Source organism: Gymnoscopelus braueri, assembly GCF_963280865.1.
Source record: "Gymnoscopelus braueri genome assembly, chromosome: 16".
Classification (NCBI taxonomy): Eukaryota; Metazoa; Chordata; class Actinopteri; order Myctophiformes; family Myctophidae; genus Gymnoscopelus; species Gymnoscopelus braueri.
Genome location: NC_137616.1, coordinates 1,608,139 through 1,622,162, shown reverse-complemented (window position 1 = coordinate 1,622,162; position 14,024 = coordinate 1,608,139). Strand labels below are relative to the sequence as shown.

The following is a 14,024-nucleotide window of genomic DNA, read 5'->3' as shown; positions in this document are numbered from 1 at the left end:
GCTGTCCATGTACATTTTGTCATGTTTTTCAATAGTTTTCACGGTGCTACGGGGGAAATAAACCAGCATCTGTATGAAACTCTACTGTCTCATCATTACCATACCTACAAGGCAGAGGGGCAGTTACACTTCCGGCAGCATGTTTTGTTGTCCACCAGCTCAAACATGCTCTTGTCAATCTCATTTTAGGGCATTGACCCCGGGAAAATGTAAATCCAAGCATTTCCAGGTGCATCATCTCGGGCGCACCTTCCCACTTCCTGCCAGTATGACAGCAGGTTGTCCGATGGTCCCCAGTGCATGACATGTCGTACGTCAGGTATTTCGACTCCCATTCCAAAGGCCTCCGTTGCGATCACGCATCTGACAGTACTGTTAGTTCGGGGGAAGTCCTCCAGGTGATTCGAGTTCACTCTCGCTATAGTACATGTCAACGATGCACTTATGTCCATCCCAAGCACTTTCATCCAATGCATCCAACAAATCTCCATACACCTTATATACGGTTGTTATTGTCCTATAATGAAAGCATAATATGTAAATGTGAACTACATGAAATGAATAGAATTGTAATTATTTATTATTTATTATATATTATATAATCACTGTCTTGTGATTGGCTCTGACCTGCAATAAACTATGGTCTTGTCTGCCTTCTTTCCACATGTTCGCAGATGCTGAACGAGCCACCCCACCTGTTCAGTGAATTTTTCTGGACACGTCTTGATTGCCATGTGGATATTTGGCCTGCAGTTATGCATTGATTAGTTGTTGTTTTTTTGTTTTGTTTTTACATTGAATGAGCCAATTGGCAGAGACAACAAAAAGCAGTGTGGCAAAGTTTGGAAAACTTCTACTTGGCCGCGGGGGGCGGTGAGACAGAGTGGCATCAAACCATCTCACTGTGATCTGTAATAGGCGTGGACCAGGTCTACCCACAAAAGTCCACGTCAACTTCCTGTGTGTTTCAGACATTTTGTACACACCCATTTAGCGGAAAAACACATCGGTAGAAAACTATCACCGTTGGTGTGAACTCGGCATAAGTGACCGAAAGTTAATTTGATTCCCACTTGCTGTGGGTTCAATTTGATGTACAGCATCCATTGTTACTGTACAGTACTTTAGTTTTATTTACACATGTTTGATTAGGTATTGTGTAAATAAATAAATATAGTCCATATTAACCATAAACGGATTGTTATTGTTTCGTTGTGTGGACTCCAGGAACAATAGAAATCAACATTCATGATATAGCCATAGTGAATTCTCTACATAATATAGATGCTATTACCCTGTCTGGAACAAGAGCAACTGTCTCTATGGTTAATTCAGGGAGATGCATGAGTTCTTTTATCTCAGTTGTCATGGACTCAGTCGCGGTGGCAGTCAGCATCAGCACAGGTGCTTTTACAGCACTCCTAATTTGGGGGACTTTGCGATAATCGGGTCTAAAAATCGACCCCCTGAAAGACACAACATGTAGAGTGTAGAGTAAAACCTTCAAAAAAACATACTGTATACATAAACATCAACATTGTACTTGTACATGATTGGCTTTAGACAGTACATGCAAGTTGCAAACAGTCTAATTACATGTTTAGTACCTAAATGTATAGTTAACATACCATGTGGTCATGCAATGGACCTCATCAATGGCCAACAGACAGATTTCTTCTGCAGTGGACGTCAGCCAACTCCACCATGATTCTTGCAGAACCACCTCTGGTGACATGAAAATTAATCTGATACCTAAAAAGAGCAGAAAAAACATTACGTTTGTTTTTATATTAGCTCAGCAAATTTCTTAAAGGAAAATGTTTCAAGGTTTTTCTAAAATAAAGATTTAACAGTAGATTATATAAGTACTGAATTATTAATTTAATTTTTTGTTCATATTTTTGAGAGAAAGATCCCATGTCATACTCTCGCATTCCAGTGTCTTTCTCCATGTCACTGGTTATCGCTGCAGCTGGGATGCCCAAGTCTGTCCAGCGCTTGACCTGATCCCTCATTAAGGACTTCAAGGGGCTTATAACCATGACCTTATGTTTCTTTCCAGGATCAATCTAAAATTGAAAAAAAGTATAGGAATCTCTGTTACAATGATTATGGGTGTGATCACTCCCCTCCCCCCAGTTACTTTAATATTCATATGGATTAAATACATAATGCAGTAATTGAAAATACTACTAATAATAAGAATGATAACAATAATAATATAAACAAATGTTTTATGTTTTGTTTGCTGTAAATCTGTTGATTTTTATTAGTTCCAGGTATGTAATAATATCTCCTGATAGTATAAACAGTAAAAGTACAGAAGTACACTAAATAATTTTGATCTAGCGACTAGGATTACATTGTTGTGAGCGGACTTGCTTCAGTAAACTTTCACATGCCCACTGACCATCCCCCATCTGCCCATCCCCCATGGCCCCATCCCCATTAAGAGGTGGAACAAGTACTCAGATATTTAACTTAGTCGACAGTCGCAATATCAGTAAGTAAAAGGCCTGTGTTCAAAATGTTACCTGAGTAAAAGTACAAAAGTATTTGCATCAAAATATACTTAAAGTACCCAAAGTAAAAGTACTAATGTTTGGAAATAGGATATCTACAAGCTCACAACAGCTTGTAGATTGGCTAGTTTCAAATAGTCCATGTATAAAATAGGGCTGAAGTAGCTCGGATTCATAGCCTTCTAGGCTATGAATCAGTGCTAGGGCTAAAGTAGTTATTTTATGTTTTATAATATAGTCATTTATATCTGCAAAGTATAACTATTAACTAAAGTTTTCAAATAATTGTAGTGGAGTAAAAGTACAATATTTGCCTCTGAGATGTAGTGAAGTAGAAGTAAAAGTATTCCAAATTGGAAATACTCTAGTAAAGTAAAAAAAAGTTAAATTGTACTTAAGTACATGTACTTAGTAACTTTCCACCACTGCCATTAACATACTGTAGGCTACTGTCTCTTACTAGGAAAGATAAAAGAAAAAGTAGTCAACAGTAAGACAAAGATGTTTTTTTCATTGTAAAGTTGCCATTTTGCCTTTATACTACAATACTGCATATTTAATGTTTTGCGTGTTAAAACTCAAAAAAGGCTTACTTACTTTATCCATGATCTCACCAAAAAGTCCAAAGCAAACACTTTTGCCACAACCTGTAGGCAACAATGCAAATACATTTTTGCTCTTTGCAAGAGCACCAATAACTTTTTTTGTTCTAATTTGAAAGAAAATGGTACATCAATGATGTCCAGTGTCTCTTCTAGAGAAATTATATTTTCCATTGTTGTTTCAGTTAGTATGATCGTGTACTGTCGTGTTTAAATAGAGCTGTAAAAACAAAACAACCGCACTCAGTTCACCCGTTATATCAAAAGATATTTCTAAAATAATTGAATTCAGACACGCAATGCACGTGTTCATGTTTGACACATTTGTAGTGAATGTTGAAAACCGGGACATATTAGTGTTTTTGATATTATTATTTTTTTGGGACTCGGGACACGCAGCTTGAACACGGGACAATCTTGGCCAAAACGGGACAATCCTGGCCAAACCGGGACGTCTGGTCAGACTCCAGCCAGACTCTGTCTCTCTGTTTTCATCATTATCTTCACTTTTAAATGCTAGTAATGTCAACGTTGACCCACCAGCCTCTTCTGGTCTTTGAAGTAGCTCCTCCTGTTCCTCTTTAATCTGTGGAGGTTGTGGTTCCTCCTGGACCAGACTGGGGCTCTGCTCCTCTTCAAGTGAAACCTCTTTACACACAGGGACGGGAAGGAAGTCTAGGAAAAAGATACAATGAGATTCTATAAAAGGTTTGAATCTTGTTACTCCACTGCAGTACCTCAGTGCAGAGTTGTGGCTGGAAAAAGTGTCAACAGATTACTCTTTGATCACATCTTCCCACATTTATTTTTGACGGTGCACTAACTGCACTCTGTGCCAGTGGCGCTGTTTTTGGTGCGCGACCGTGGGGGCTGAACTTGACCAAGACCAGCCCGCCCCACCCCCCACCGGAAAAAAACTTTTTTCATTGAGTACTTTATTTACAGTTTGCCAATAGTACAGTGGTACGATTTTACAAGGGATTTTTATGACACACTACTCACTTTTCAGCATGTTTCAACATTTCAGCACCATATCAACAAAGTAGGCCTAATTAATTAATGGCATTGCACCGACATTATGCAAGAAGACATTTATTGATGATCTCACAAAAGATAAAGTGCTACAAGCACTAGCAGAACACTTATAACATTTTAAGACACTTCAACTTGTCTTAAAATCATTTAAAACTAGAAAAAAGGTCTCCACCAGGTCAGGTAAATCAGTACATATTATCTCTATAGTCAAGTGATCAAGATGGTTCCGTCCGATTTTTTATATTCCATCCTGATTGGCAAATTCTGAACATTGCTGGCCCACAATAACCTACCTGACCTGGTGGAGACCTGTGCTCCGAGGAGCACTTTTTTCTAGTTTTAAATGATTTTAAGACAAGTTGAAGTGTCTTAAAATGTCTCACATATATATTTTGCACAAATCGGCCTCCTGGTGGCGCTATAACAGGGCCATGTAAAATATTTGGGGCAGAGGTTCTGAATTGGCGTGTGCACAGTTTCGCAGCGACCGGGCCAACGGTTTTGGAGGTTAGCCGCTCGCAGACAGATGGACACACGGACACACGGACGGACGGACAGGGGGTAAAACATACTCTCTCGCCATGCCTTTCGGCCTGGCGGAGACAATAATGGCAGTAAAATGGGATCTATCAGCCAAGTTATATGTCAGTGGTTTTCAACCTTTTTCATGCCAAGGACCCCTAAATTGCCGGCTTACTATACTATACTTAAAATAATCAGACAACTTGTCTTTACTTGAATTACTTTATTTATAGCATGAAAATTAAAACCACCTTAAACTGTTTAATTATTTTTGAAATTTGAGCTGCATTCATGTCATGAAAGGTGCTATTTTCATTTCATTTTGTGGTGGTGCTGTGTGCTGTAATGTAATTATATTTCTTATTGTTTAGTTGCATTGTTAATTTGTTGTTTTTATTTTTGTTTCTATTAATTCATTATTTTCATATTTTCGTTCATCATTTTAGTTTTATATAAAAGCCCTTTACATAGGTATACTTAAAATAATCAGACAACTTGTCTTAAAATCATTTAAAATAATGGCAGTAAAATGGGATCTATCAGCCAAGTTATATATGCCAGTGGTTTTCAACCTTTTTCATGCCTTTTTTATAGCATGAAAATTAAAAACCTATGTATAGCATGAAAATTAAAAACCACCTTAAACAGTTTGATTATTTTAGAAATTTGAGCTGCATTCATGTCATGAAAGGTGCTATTTTCATTTCATTTTAGTTATAGAGGGCCATTATAATGTATAAGGAAGGTAAAATAAATAAACTTTACAGTAAACGCAATCAAACTCAAAGAATTAGAAGAAACAAGAAACAAGAAGAATCAGGTTTATTGTCACATTAGGTTTACAAGCAAGGTGATGCTATACAGCCACACATCAAACTATACAGAGCAGGTTTACAAGGGCTTGGAATGGCTGGGTGCTAGGGGGTTACGTGGCGCGTCTCCGACGCCCCGCGGGTCCGAAAGCCGAAATCCGGGCTCAAAAAGGGTAGGAAAAGGAGCAGATCCACAAGCCTGGATAGGCCTGTGGTGGCCGCGGGGCTGGAGAGCCGGGTGTCCCCAGGAGGCGGGGGTCCCCCGGACTGGAGCGAGTACCCAGCTTCGGGGCTCCCTGGGCCGGGTGGAGGCCTCCCCGGGGGTCCCTGGCTGGAGAGGCCTGAGCCCGGCCAGCGTCGAGCCTCTGGAGCCAGGGACCCCATCGGGGGTCCATGGACCACCTCCTACCCAGCGACGGTGGCTCCCGGGGCAGGTAGAGCGGGCGAGTGTGAAGCCGGCACTGTGCCGGGAGGCACTGGGCTCCCTGGCCCTTTCCCTGTGTGAAGGGGGAAGCCAGGGAGAAGGGCCGACTGGTGCCATCGCATAGGTAGGGACCATGCCCAGGAAGAGGCGCAGGACATTTTTTCTAAGTGTCCAGGGCCCTCGAGGAGGTGGGCGCCTGCCTTCCTGCCTACGGGGATTTTCTTGCAGGTGCCTGTAAGGCCGACCTGTGCCATCGGATAGTTATGCCCAGGACAGAGGCCTCTTCCTGGGGTAGCGATGGGTTCAGCGAGGCCCAAAATCATGGCCTCCAGAGGTCCGCGGGGACCCACTGGAGGACCCCCGGCCGAAAATCTCAAGTTCTTTCGGCTTGTAGATCTGCTTTTTTTTTCGGGCTAAATTGGGCGGTACCACCCGGACCGTGGGTCGCCCGGGGCCGGCGGAGGGCTCGTTGGATCCGGGCCGGGGGTGCGCACGTGTCCCCCCCCCCCGGGTCCCTGGGTGGCTGCCTGGGCAAACTGCGGCCGAAAAAACAGGGAAAAAATGTGAAAATCGCACCGTGTTTGCAGGCCCCGCGAGGCCTGGGACTCTGGCCCCTCCCCTGCGTGAAATGTCGCCTGGGGGGGAGAGGTGGCCACTTGTGCCAGAGGATAGCTATGGACCATGCCCGGGACCGGGGCATGGTCCCGGGGCAGTGTCGGAGCCGCGAGGGGCCCCCTTGTCCTGGATCTCCACGTCGTACCTCCCTGGCACCTGCCCGTAGCCCAGGAGGCGTCTGACTCGTGCCTGCCTCCCTCCTTTGAAAAAGTCTCCAGGGCGAGACGCCGACTCGCTTCAGAACGTACCTATGGAGCTTGGCCGTCGCGATACCCAGCGCGAGGCTCCGTCTCGGGTGGCGGCGCGGGCCCCCTTCTCCTGGATCTCCGCGTCGTACCTCCCTCTCCCCTCCCTGCGGCTGAGGAGGCGTCTGGCTCGTCCCTGCCTCCGTCCTGTGAAAAAGTCTCCCGGGCGAGGCACCGACTCGCTCCAGAACGTACCTATGGAGCTTGGCCGCCGCGAAGCCCGGGGCGAGGCTCCGTCCCGGGTGGCCCTCCCCGTGAACCATGAAATCGGAGGCCTCTTCCCATCGAGCTTATGGGAAGAGAGAGGCCTCCGGTCGGGCACCCTGGAGGTCCTCGTCGGGCCCAGGAGGTTCTGGGCTTTGCCGTGGCCCCTTCCTTTGAAATTCTCTCCCGGGAGTATCGGCAACTTTTCCCATCCCGGATATATTGACCCAGCGTGCGGACGCTGGGGACGGACGGCGGGCCTGCCCGAATGCAGGACCCGCCGTCGGCCACGGTGGCCACTCTAGTCAATGCACTGTGTTCCGAGGAACCACGCCGCGCCGACCGATAGGCACTCGTAGCCCGCCTCTTAAAAGGTTCCCGCCGGCACCTCTGGTGCACTTCTGGTTGCTCGGCGGACGCTGCTTGCAGCCTGTGGGCCCGACCAGGCGCGGAGGGACCACGTGCGGAGAGGCCCCGGCCTCCTCCGCGGCCGACCCCGGCCTAGCGAGACCGAGACGCACCGTCTGACCTAGTTGCCTTGCCACGGAGATCCGTTTGCCGCGGGGGCGTGAAGGGCGCGCTCCGGAGACTCCGTTTCTCAAACCCTGCTTGCGTCGCGTACTCCGGCGACCGACCAAACAGCTGCGTACCGGGCCACGGGTGCCGATCCCCCGTAACATGCCGTCAACCTGGCTAGGGGGCAAAGGAAGATGTGGTGGCCGTCGCAGTGCGCGCCGCCGGGAGCTCACCCGCCGCCCCCCCCCCTCACAGGGGGGCCTTGGCGGGCCTCCGCGGTCCGGCAACCCCATGGCGCGCGCCTCAGGCGGGCGCGCTGTCGCGGCGGAACAGGAGGCCTACCTGGTTGATCCTGCCAGTAGCATATGCTTGTCTTAAAGGGCGCTGCGGACTCGTCTGAGTTGGGCGTGCAGTCACTGCCAAGTGACCACGCCGGGACAGTAACTTATATGGGTGTAGACAACATAGGTGGCGCACTCAGGAGTTGAGTAAACCAAAGTTCCCGATTGTAGACCCACAAGGCAAGTTACCTTAATGGTGTTGGGGGCGGGGGAACTTGACATGAACCTGCGATCAGCTACGTATCTATGTGGGTCGTGCCCGGCGCCCCGGCTGTCCCGCAACTCAGCAGTGGCTGCGCCCGAGTTAATCGAACGAGATTCCCACTGTCCCCTACCTAGCGAAACCATAGCGAAGATAAATTAAATCTGCTCAGACCATAGAGGGAAGAAGACAATCCTCAGCGAGGAAACAAGACCCTGCTAATGGGCATGATAACTATTGCGGCAGCGCTTGTACCACCAGGTACCTGCGGTCCGTAGGCCGCGGGACCCCCCGACTTATCGCCCGCCGAGGGGTGCTTAAGAGTGGGTCCGCGGGACCGGCCGGTGGGCCGGGTCCAAGGCGCTAAGTCCATAATAGTCCCATGGGCGCGCCAGGCCGTTTGTACTACCAGGTCCCTGCGGTGCTTTGGCCGCGGCCTGTCATTTACCTTAACGCCCGTGGAGGGGTGCTTAAGAGTGGGTCCGCGGGACCGCCTGGAGAGCCGGGTGTCTCCCGGAGGCGGGGGTTCCCCGGACTGGAGCGAGTATCCAGGTTCGGGGCTCCCTGGGCCGGGTCGAGGCCTCCCCGGGGGTCCCTGGCTGGAGAGGCCTGACCCGACCGGCAGACCGGCTGGGTTAAGCCTCTGGAGCCAGGGACCACCGGGGGTCCCCGGTCCACCTCCGCGCCCAGGGATGGCTGTCGGACTGGTGGGCTTTCGGAGCAGCGGGCCGTCGGAGCTGCACCACGTAGCTGTGCTAGGGTTGGCCAAATGGAGACATTTTATCAACCGGTTACCGTTAGGCCTTACCGATTAATTAATCAGGAAATGTGTTAGAAATTTGCTATTTACCAATTAAAAAAATAAAAATACTCTTTTTCCATAATAAAATGCGCTATTTACACATTAGAAATACCAATACAAAGACGAGGAAGAAGAATACAACAAATTGTTTTCCATAAGAAATATTTTATTTTACCACCAGTGAAACGGGAGGATTTTCTTATCACATGTCTAAAGCAGTGCTGTGAAATAAACGGGACGGAATATAGCCTTAAATAAGCCTCAGCATAGCCACCATACACAATTAATTTAGCCTACCGTAACCGTACAAAATAAATTAAATCAGCAACATCCGTGCTTCAAAAAAACAAAAATGGACATCATTGACCATCAGCCGCGAGGCTTACAGATTCAGAACAGAATCATTCAGATCAACACCCATCATGTGGCATGTAAACAACTAACAACTAAACATGTATGTTTGTTAATAGTAAAGTAAAATTAAATAATTGCACAACGTCATAGCAATTTAAAACAAAAACCATGGCGAAAACATGCTGGAAACTTGGAATTATTCAGCTGTGAGAGCAATAAGAAGAAAAAAAATTGGTGGAAAATAAAATAAACAGGCCTGGCCTTTTGGCGGCGGCCTATAGCTTATTAAAAATAAATATGAAATAGCCTATAGTTGCCCACTTGCCCAACTTTCTAGTAATGAAAAACAAAATACTTATACGAAAACAGAAACACAACTTGAATCATCCAGCTCTGGGGATGAGCAGTAGCAGCAGATTAACAACATAAAATAAAGACCTGGCCTACCTCATCATCACAGCGTTCCGCTTTAATGTCTACTGGTTTTTGTTCAAAAAAATCAACATATCCACGTGCTCTGGGGTTAATCTGGTGCACAGTCTGTTGACTGTAAGACCTGCTGCGGAGAAAACCCGTTCAGATGGCACCGAGGTTCCAGGGATGCACAGGTAGCGCCTCGCTAATGTGTAGCCTCGGAAAGCGCCCTTGATTATTTTTCCACCATTGAAGTGGGTTGGTGTCTAATGGGGGGGGGTTGTCTCTCATATAGGTCTCCACTTCTACCACCGAGTCATCATTAGCTTGTCCGGGGGTGCTGTTGCTGTAGTCGTCTCCCAGGAGCAAAAGCATGGCACTGCCCTTGCGCTGCTGTCCGCCTGCAGCTGCAGCCCCCGTCCGACTAGTCTTGTCCTCTTCCTCCTCTTCATCCGTTCCAGCAGGGCCAGGGCCGCCAGGCTCACCTTTGATTGATTCAGACTGAATACTGTATTAACAATTTGCAAATAGTACAGCGGTACGATTATACAATGGTGCTACACAAAAAGTAAACTTTAAGACAATAATATACACAGTACACACCTTCATCATCGGTCACTTCCACATGGACAGTAGCACATATTTCTTTGAGTTTTGCTGTTGCCTTTTCTCTCTGCCTTGGTGTAAAAAAACGGAGATGTTTATGGCGAGGGTCCAAGACGGAGGCGATCAGCGCTGGTTTTGCGAACAACTCATCCGTGTCACTGTCAACCGACATGCGATCACTCAATGACTTTCTAACCTTGGCCTTGAACTCTGCCACTTTGCGGCTGTCATCCTCGGCGCTCTTAAGGTGTGTGTTAATGAGGCTTAAGGTGATGGGGTAAATGCTAGAAATCGACACCTCCCGTTCTGTTGACATAACGGTGGTCGCAAATTTTTACTTCTCCAACACGGGTGTGCCATCTTCCATGATCTGCCAGTATACATCAAGGATCTCAAGGGTTCTGGCATCTTGCAGCTTTGTTACTGTGCGGTCGGACAGAACTGCTGTGACTGGCCACCGTTGCTCAAGGAGTCTTGTGAACATGTCGCACACCGAGTTCCATCTAGTTTTGCATGACTGGATGAGCTTGTGGTGGTCATTCTGGTTAGTAGTAGTATTAGTAGTCAACCCCATTGAGTCTTGTTTGGCCTCCAGTGCCTTGCATGCCACCGTGCTGTGGTTAAAGTGCCTGACTAGCCGACCTGCTGCAGCAATAACCCGATGCAAGAACAGGTTAAATCCATCGTTAATTGCCAATTGTAGTGTGTGTGCAAAACACGGAACGGAGTCCCAGTCAAACCGTTCGGGGCGATTAGGAGCCACAACGTTGGCTGCGTTGTCATGCACACACTTTCCCAGTAAGTCCCCAAGCCTCCATCGAATCATTCAGTTTAGCTGCCAGGTTGTCTGCTGTGTGTCTGTCGCCCGCCATACTCTGTGTCAATAAGACGGCTGAATTCAAGTTCCACTCCTCGTCAATATAGTGGCACGTAATTGTCAAATAGCTCTCTGTGGCGAGTGCCGTCCAACAGTCGGTCGTAAGAGCCACACCCCTAGCACTAGCCAGTTGCGTTTTTAGCTCTTCTTTTTTTTCTTTGAAATGGCCTTCAATTCGACGGGTGACAGTCTGTTTTGATGGGATGTGGTAATTGGGCTCGATATAGCGCAGCAACTCCTGAAAACCCTCGCCATCGACCACACTGAGGGGCAGAATATATTTTTCGACCATCACACAGATTTTCTGGGTTATATCCTCTGTCCTCCGTGCATCACACCGTCTCCCCGCTATGATGGAGGGCAAAGTTGGTTGAACTCCGGTTCCCGAACTTACCGACGATGATCCATGTTTGTGACGCAGGTGATATTGCATCGCGGATGTACTAGAGGTATATTTCATCGTGGCGCTGCACAATTTACAAGTAACCTCATCATTATTTTGGGTGAAACTATCCCAAACACCACTTCTCTTCGCGCGCTTCCTTTTGTGTTTACCAGGTGTTAACGGCCGGCGCGAGAGCAGCTTCGCGCTATAGTCATGGAAATGAAATTGGGCCCCAATGTGAGGGGGCTGATCAGTTGAGCATGGGGGCTGTAGACCCGAGGCCCCCACCCTATCGACGCCTATGCTCTGTGCTGTAAATAGTGTGGCCGGTGTTTGTTTACATTGCAGCGCTCTCATAGAACTTTCAGGCGTGGCCCCCCAAAATAACCATATTTGAACTGGAGACCCCCCACCCTGACAAGCACTAGGAGTTGAGGCATTACATTTAGTTTGACTCAGTTCTACAGCGCAAAGCGTTGTGAGCTTGCGTTGTGAGCTTGTAGATCGGCTATTTTCATATTTTCTTTAATTATTTGACGATTTGGCCAATGTTTGACCAGATTTTATAGTATAGTTTGTTGGTAAGGGAATTCCGGGCCCCTCGCCCGTACAGAATGTTATCCGTGTGCAGCTTGTGGAAAAGTGGAGATATTTTACTAAACACACATTTTCTGGCAGAACTTTCAAATGGATATGAAACTAGGGTGAACTACAGATCAGTTCAGGGTGAGTCAGGAAAGATCAAGGGTGAGTAGCCTACAGGGTGAGTACATGCGGAGTTTAGAGCACTTTTACGCAAATCGCGCTGCTCACAGCGTGCCGGCCAGGCCGATCTATGACTGTGTATTTGAAATACATGAAATGTATTTAAGATCACAGAGACATTCTAGGGCTAACCTGTGTACTTTGGTGTTGTGTGTGTAACAGACATACCTGCAGTGTGTAGATCGATGTCCATATCCAAATCTATGTCCAGCAGTTTGTTTTGTTTCTCCAGCAGAGTTTCTAGTGTCTCTATCTCTCTCTGGAAGAGGTTGCACATGAACTCTGCAGCCGCACTGAGGCGCTCCAACACAAACACTCTGACAAGCTTACAACAAACATCAGCACCACGCTGCTGTTGGTCCAAAACACACAATATCTCCTCTCCCACCGACGTCATGTGTTCATTTATCTTCAGCCATACAGACTCCATTTGACACGTTTTTACCTCCTTTATGACACGTTTTTCACCGCCACAAGTTATGAGTTATAATTATAAAGTTATAATATATCGGTTATGACCACGCTGACCAACTCAGTCTTATTGTTGTTAACGGAACGGAGCTCTCTATTGTGCGTTTACTGCGTTATGACCAAGAGGGAAATAGCAAGAGTCGCATTCTCCGGTTTACTTCCCGTTTCTGCGTGACGTAGGTAGACGCCTTTTTAGGAGACAGGAAGCAGCTGGGAGTCTATTGATTCCAATGGAAGAGGGAACTTGAACACAGCTTCTGAACCATTCTTGAACTCCATGGTCACTGAACTAAATATTGGAGCCGATCGTCACAAGACACACAATATGTACAAGATTTTCATACTAAAATGGCTTTTTTTAGAGACACAAATATATATATATATATATATATATATATATATATATATATATATGGTTAATTGAGCAGAAACAGGAGCACATCTAGCATAGCAAGACTGAATAATACATGTGTGTTTGTAGGGGGAATTTCATAGGTTTCTTAAAAGCATCTTTGCCAATAACAGTTTACTTTCAAACATGTAAAGCATTTATTTTCTTTAATGAAGAAAATACACAAATACACATCCACATGACGTTGTCAGCCAGGGAGAGGGGATGGGGAGGGTGGTGGGATGGTCGGGGGAGAAGCAAACCACGCCTTAGGAGACCATTTGTAGGATTTGTGTACTACTTCGCCTCTAGTGGATCCAATGGAGATTGTGTATCTTGCTAAATTAACAATCTTTGGTTGTGATACGCACTAAGTACTTCCGGGGCAACATATTTCACACATGCGCATTACACGGTCAAGGAACTGTTACCATAATGCCTTTCGCCACCTGGTGGAGGGGGTGTGTAACTGTCACTGGAAAAAAAAAAAGAAAGACAGACAGACAGACACACAGACTCATTAATTGATTAGCACAGTGGTTTTCAACCTTTTCAGGCTGTGACCCCCCAAAATATTCATATTTGAACTGGGGACCCCCCACCCTGACAAGCACTTGGAATTGTAAGGAGTTGAGGCATTACATTTAATTTGACTCAGTTCCACATATAAAATATTGTGAAAATAGCCGATCTACAAGCTCACACCGCCTCGCAACGTGAGGCGTTGTGAGCTTGTAGATCAGCAATTTTCCAAATTGTTGCCTATTTCTTATATTATTTGACAATTTGGCCTATGTTTGACCAGTTTTTATAGTATAGTTTGTTGATGATTTTTGATGCGGTAATGGCCTTTTTTCATTTCATTTCTTTCCCCTTTTTTTTGGTATTAAAAAGTCCTTATATTGTCACTTGTCCTTAA

At 46.3% G+C, this 14,024-nt stretch overlaps 1 protein-coding gene across 2 annotated transcripts in view; it reads right to left on the bottom strand.

Moving 5' to 3' along the window:
- LOC308103723 (uncharacterized protein) overlaps positions 1–12,814 on the bottom strand; it is a 30,921-nt gene extending 18,107 nt beyond the window's left edge. Inside the window, exons 1-2 of one of the 2 annotated variants that reach the window (XM_080453854.1) lie at positions 12,412–12,814; positions 3,665–3,799 (exon numbers count right to left, since the gene is read on the bottom strand). In XM_080453854.1, coding sequence (XP_080309980.1) covers positions 3,665–3,799; positions 12,412–12,673 — 397 coding nt within the window. In that variant the 5' untranslated portion in view covers positions 12,674–12,814. The remainder of the gene's footprint in view (positions 1–3,664; positions 3,800–12,411) is intronic. The other variant, XM_080453855.1, reaches the window with a different exon arrangement.
- Between the last annotated feature and the right edge of the window lie 1,210 nt (positions 12,815–14,024).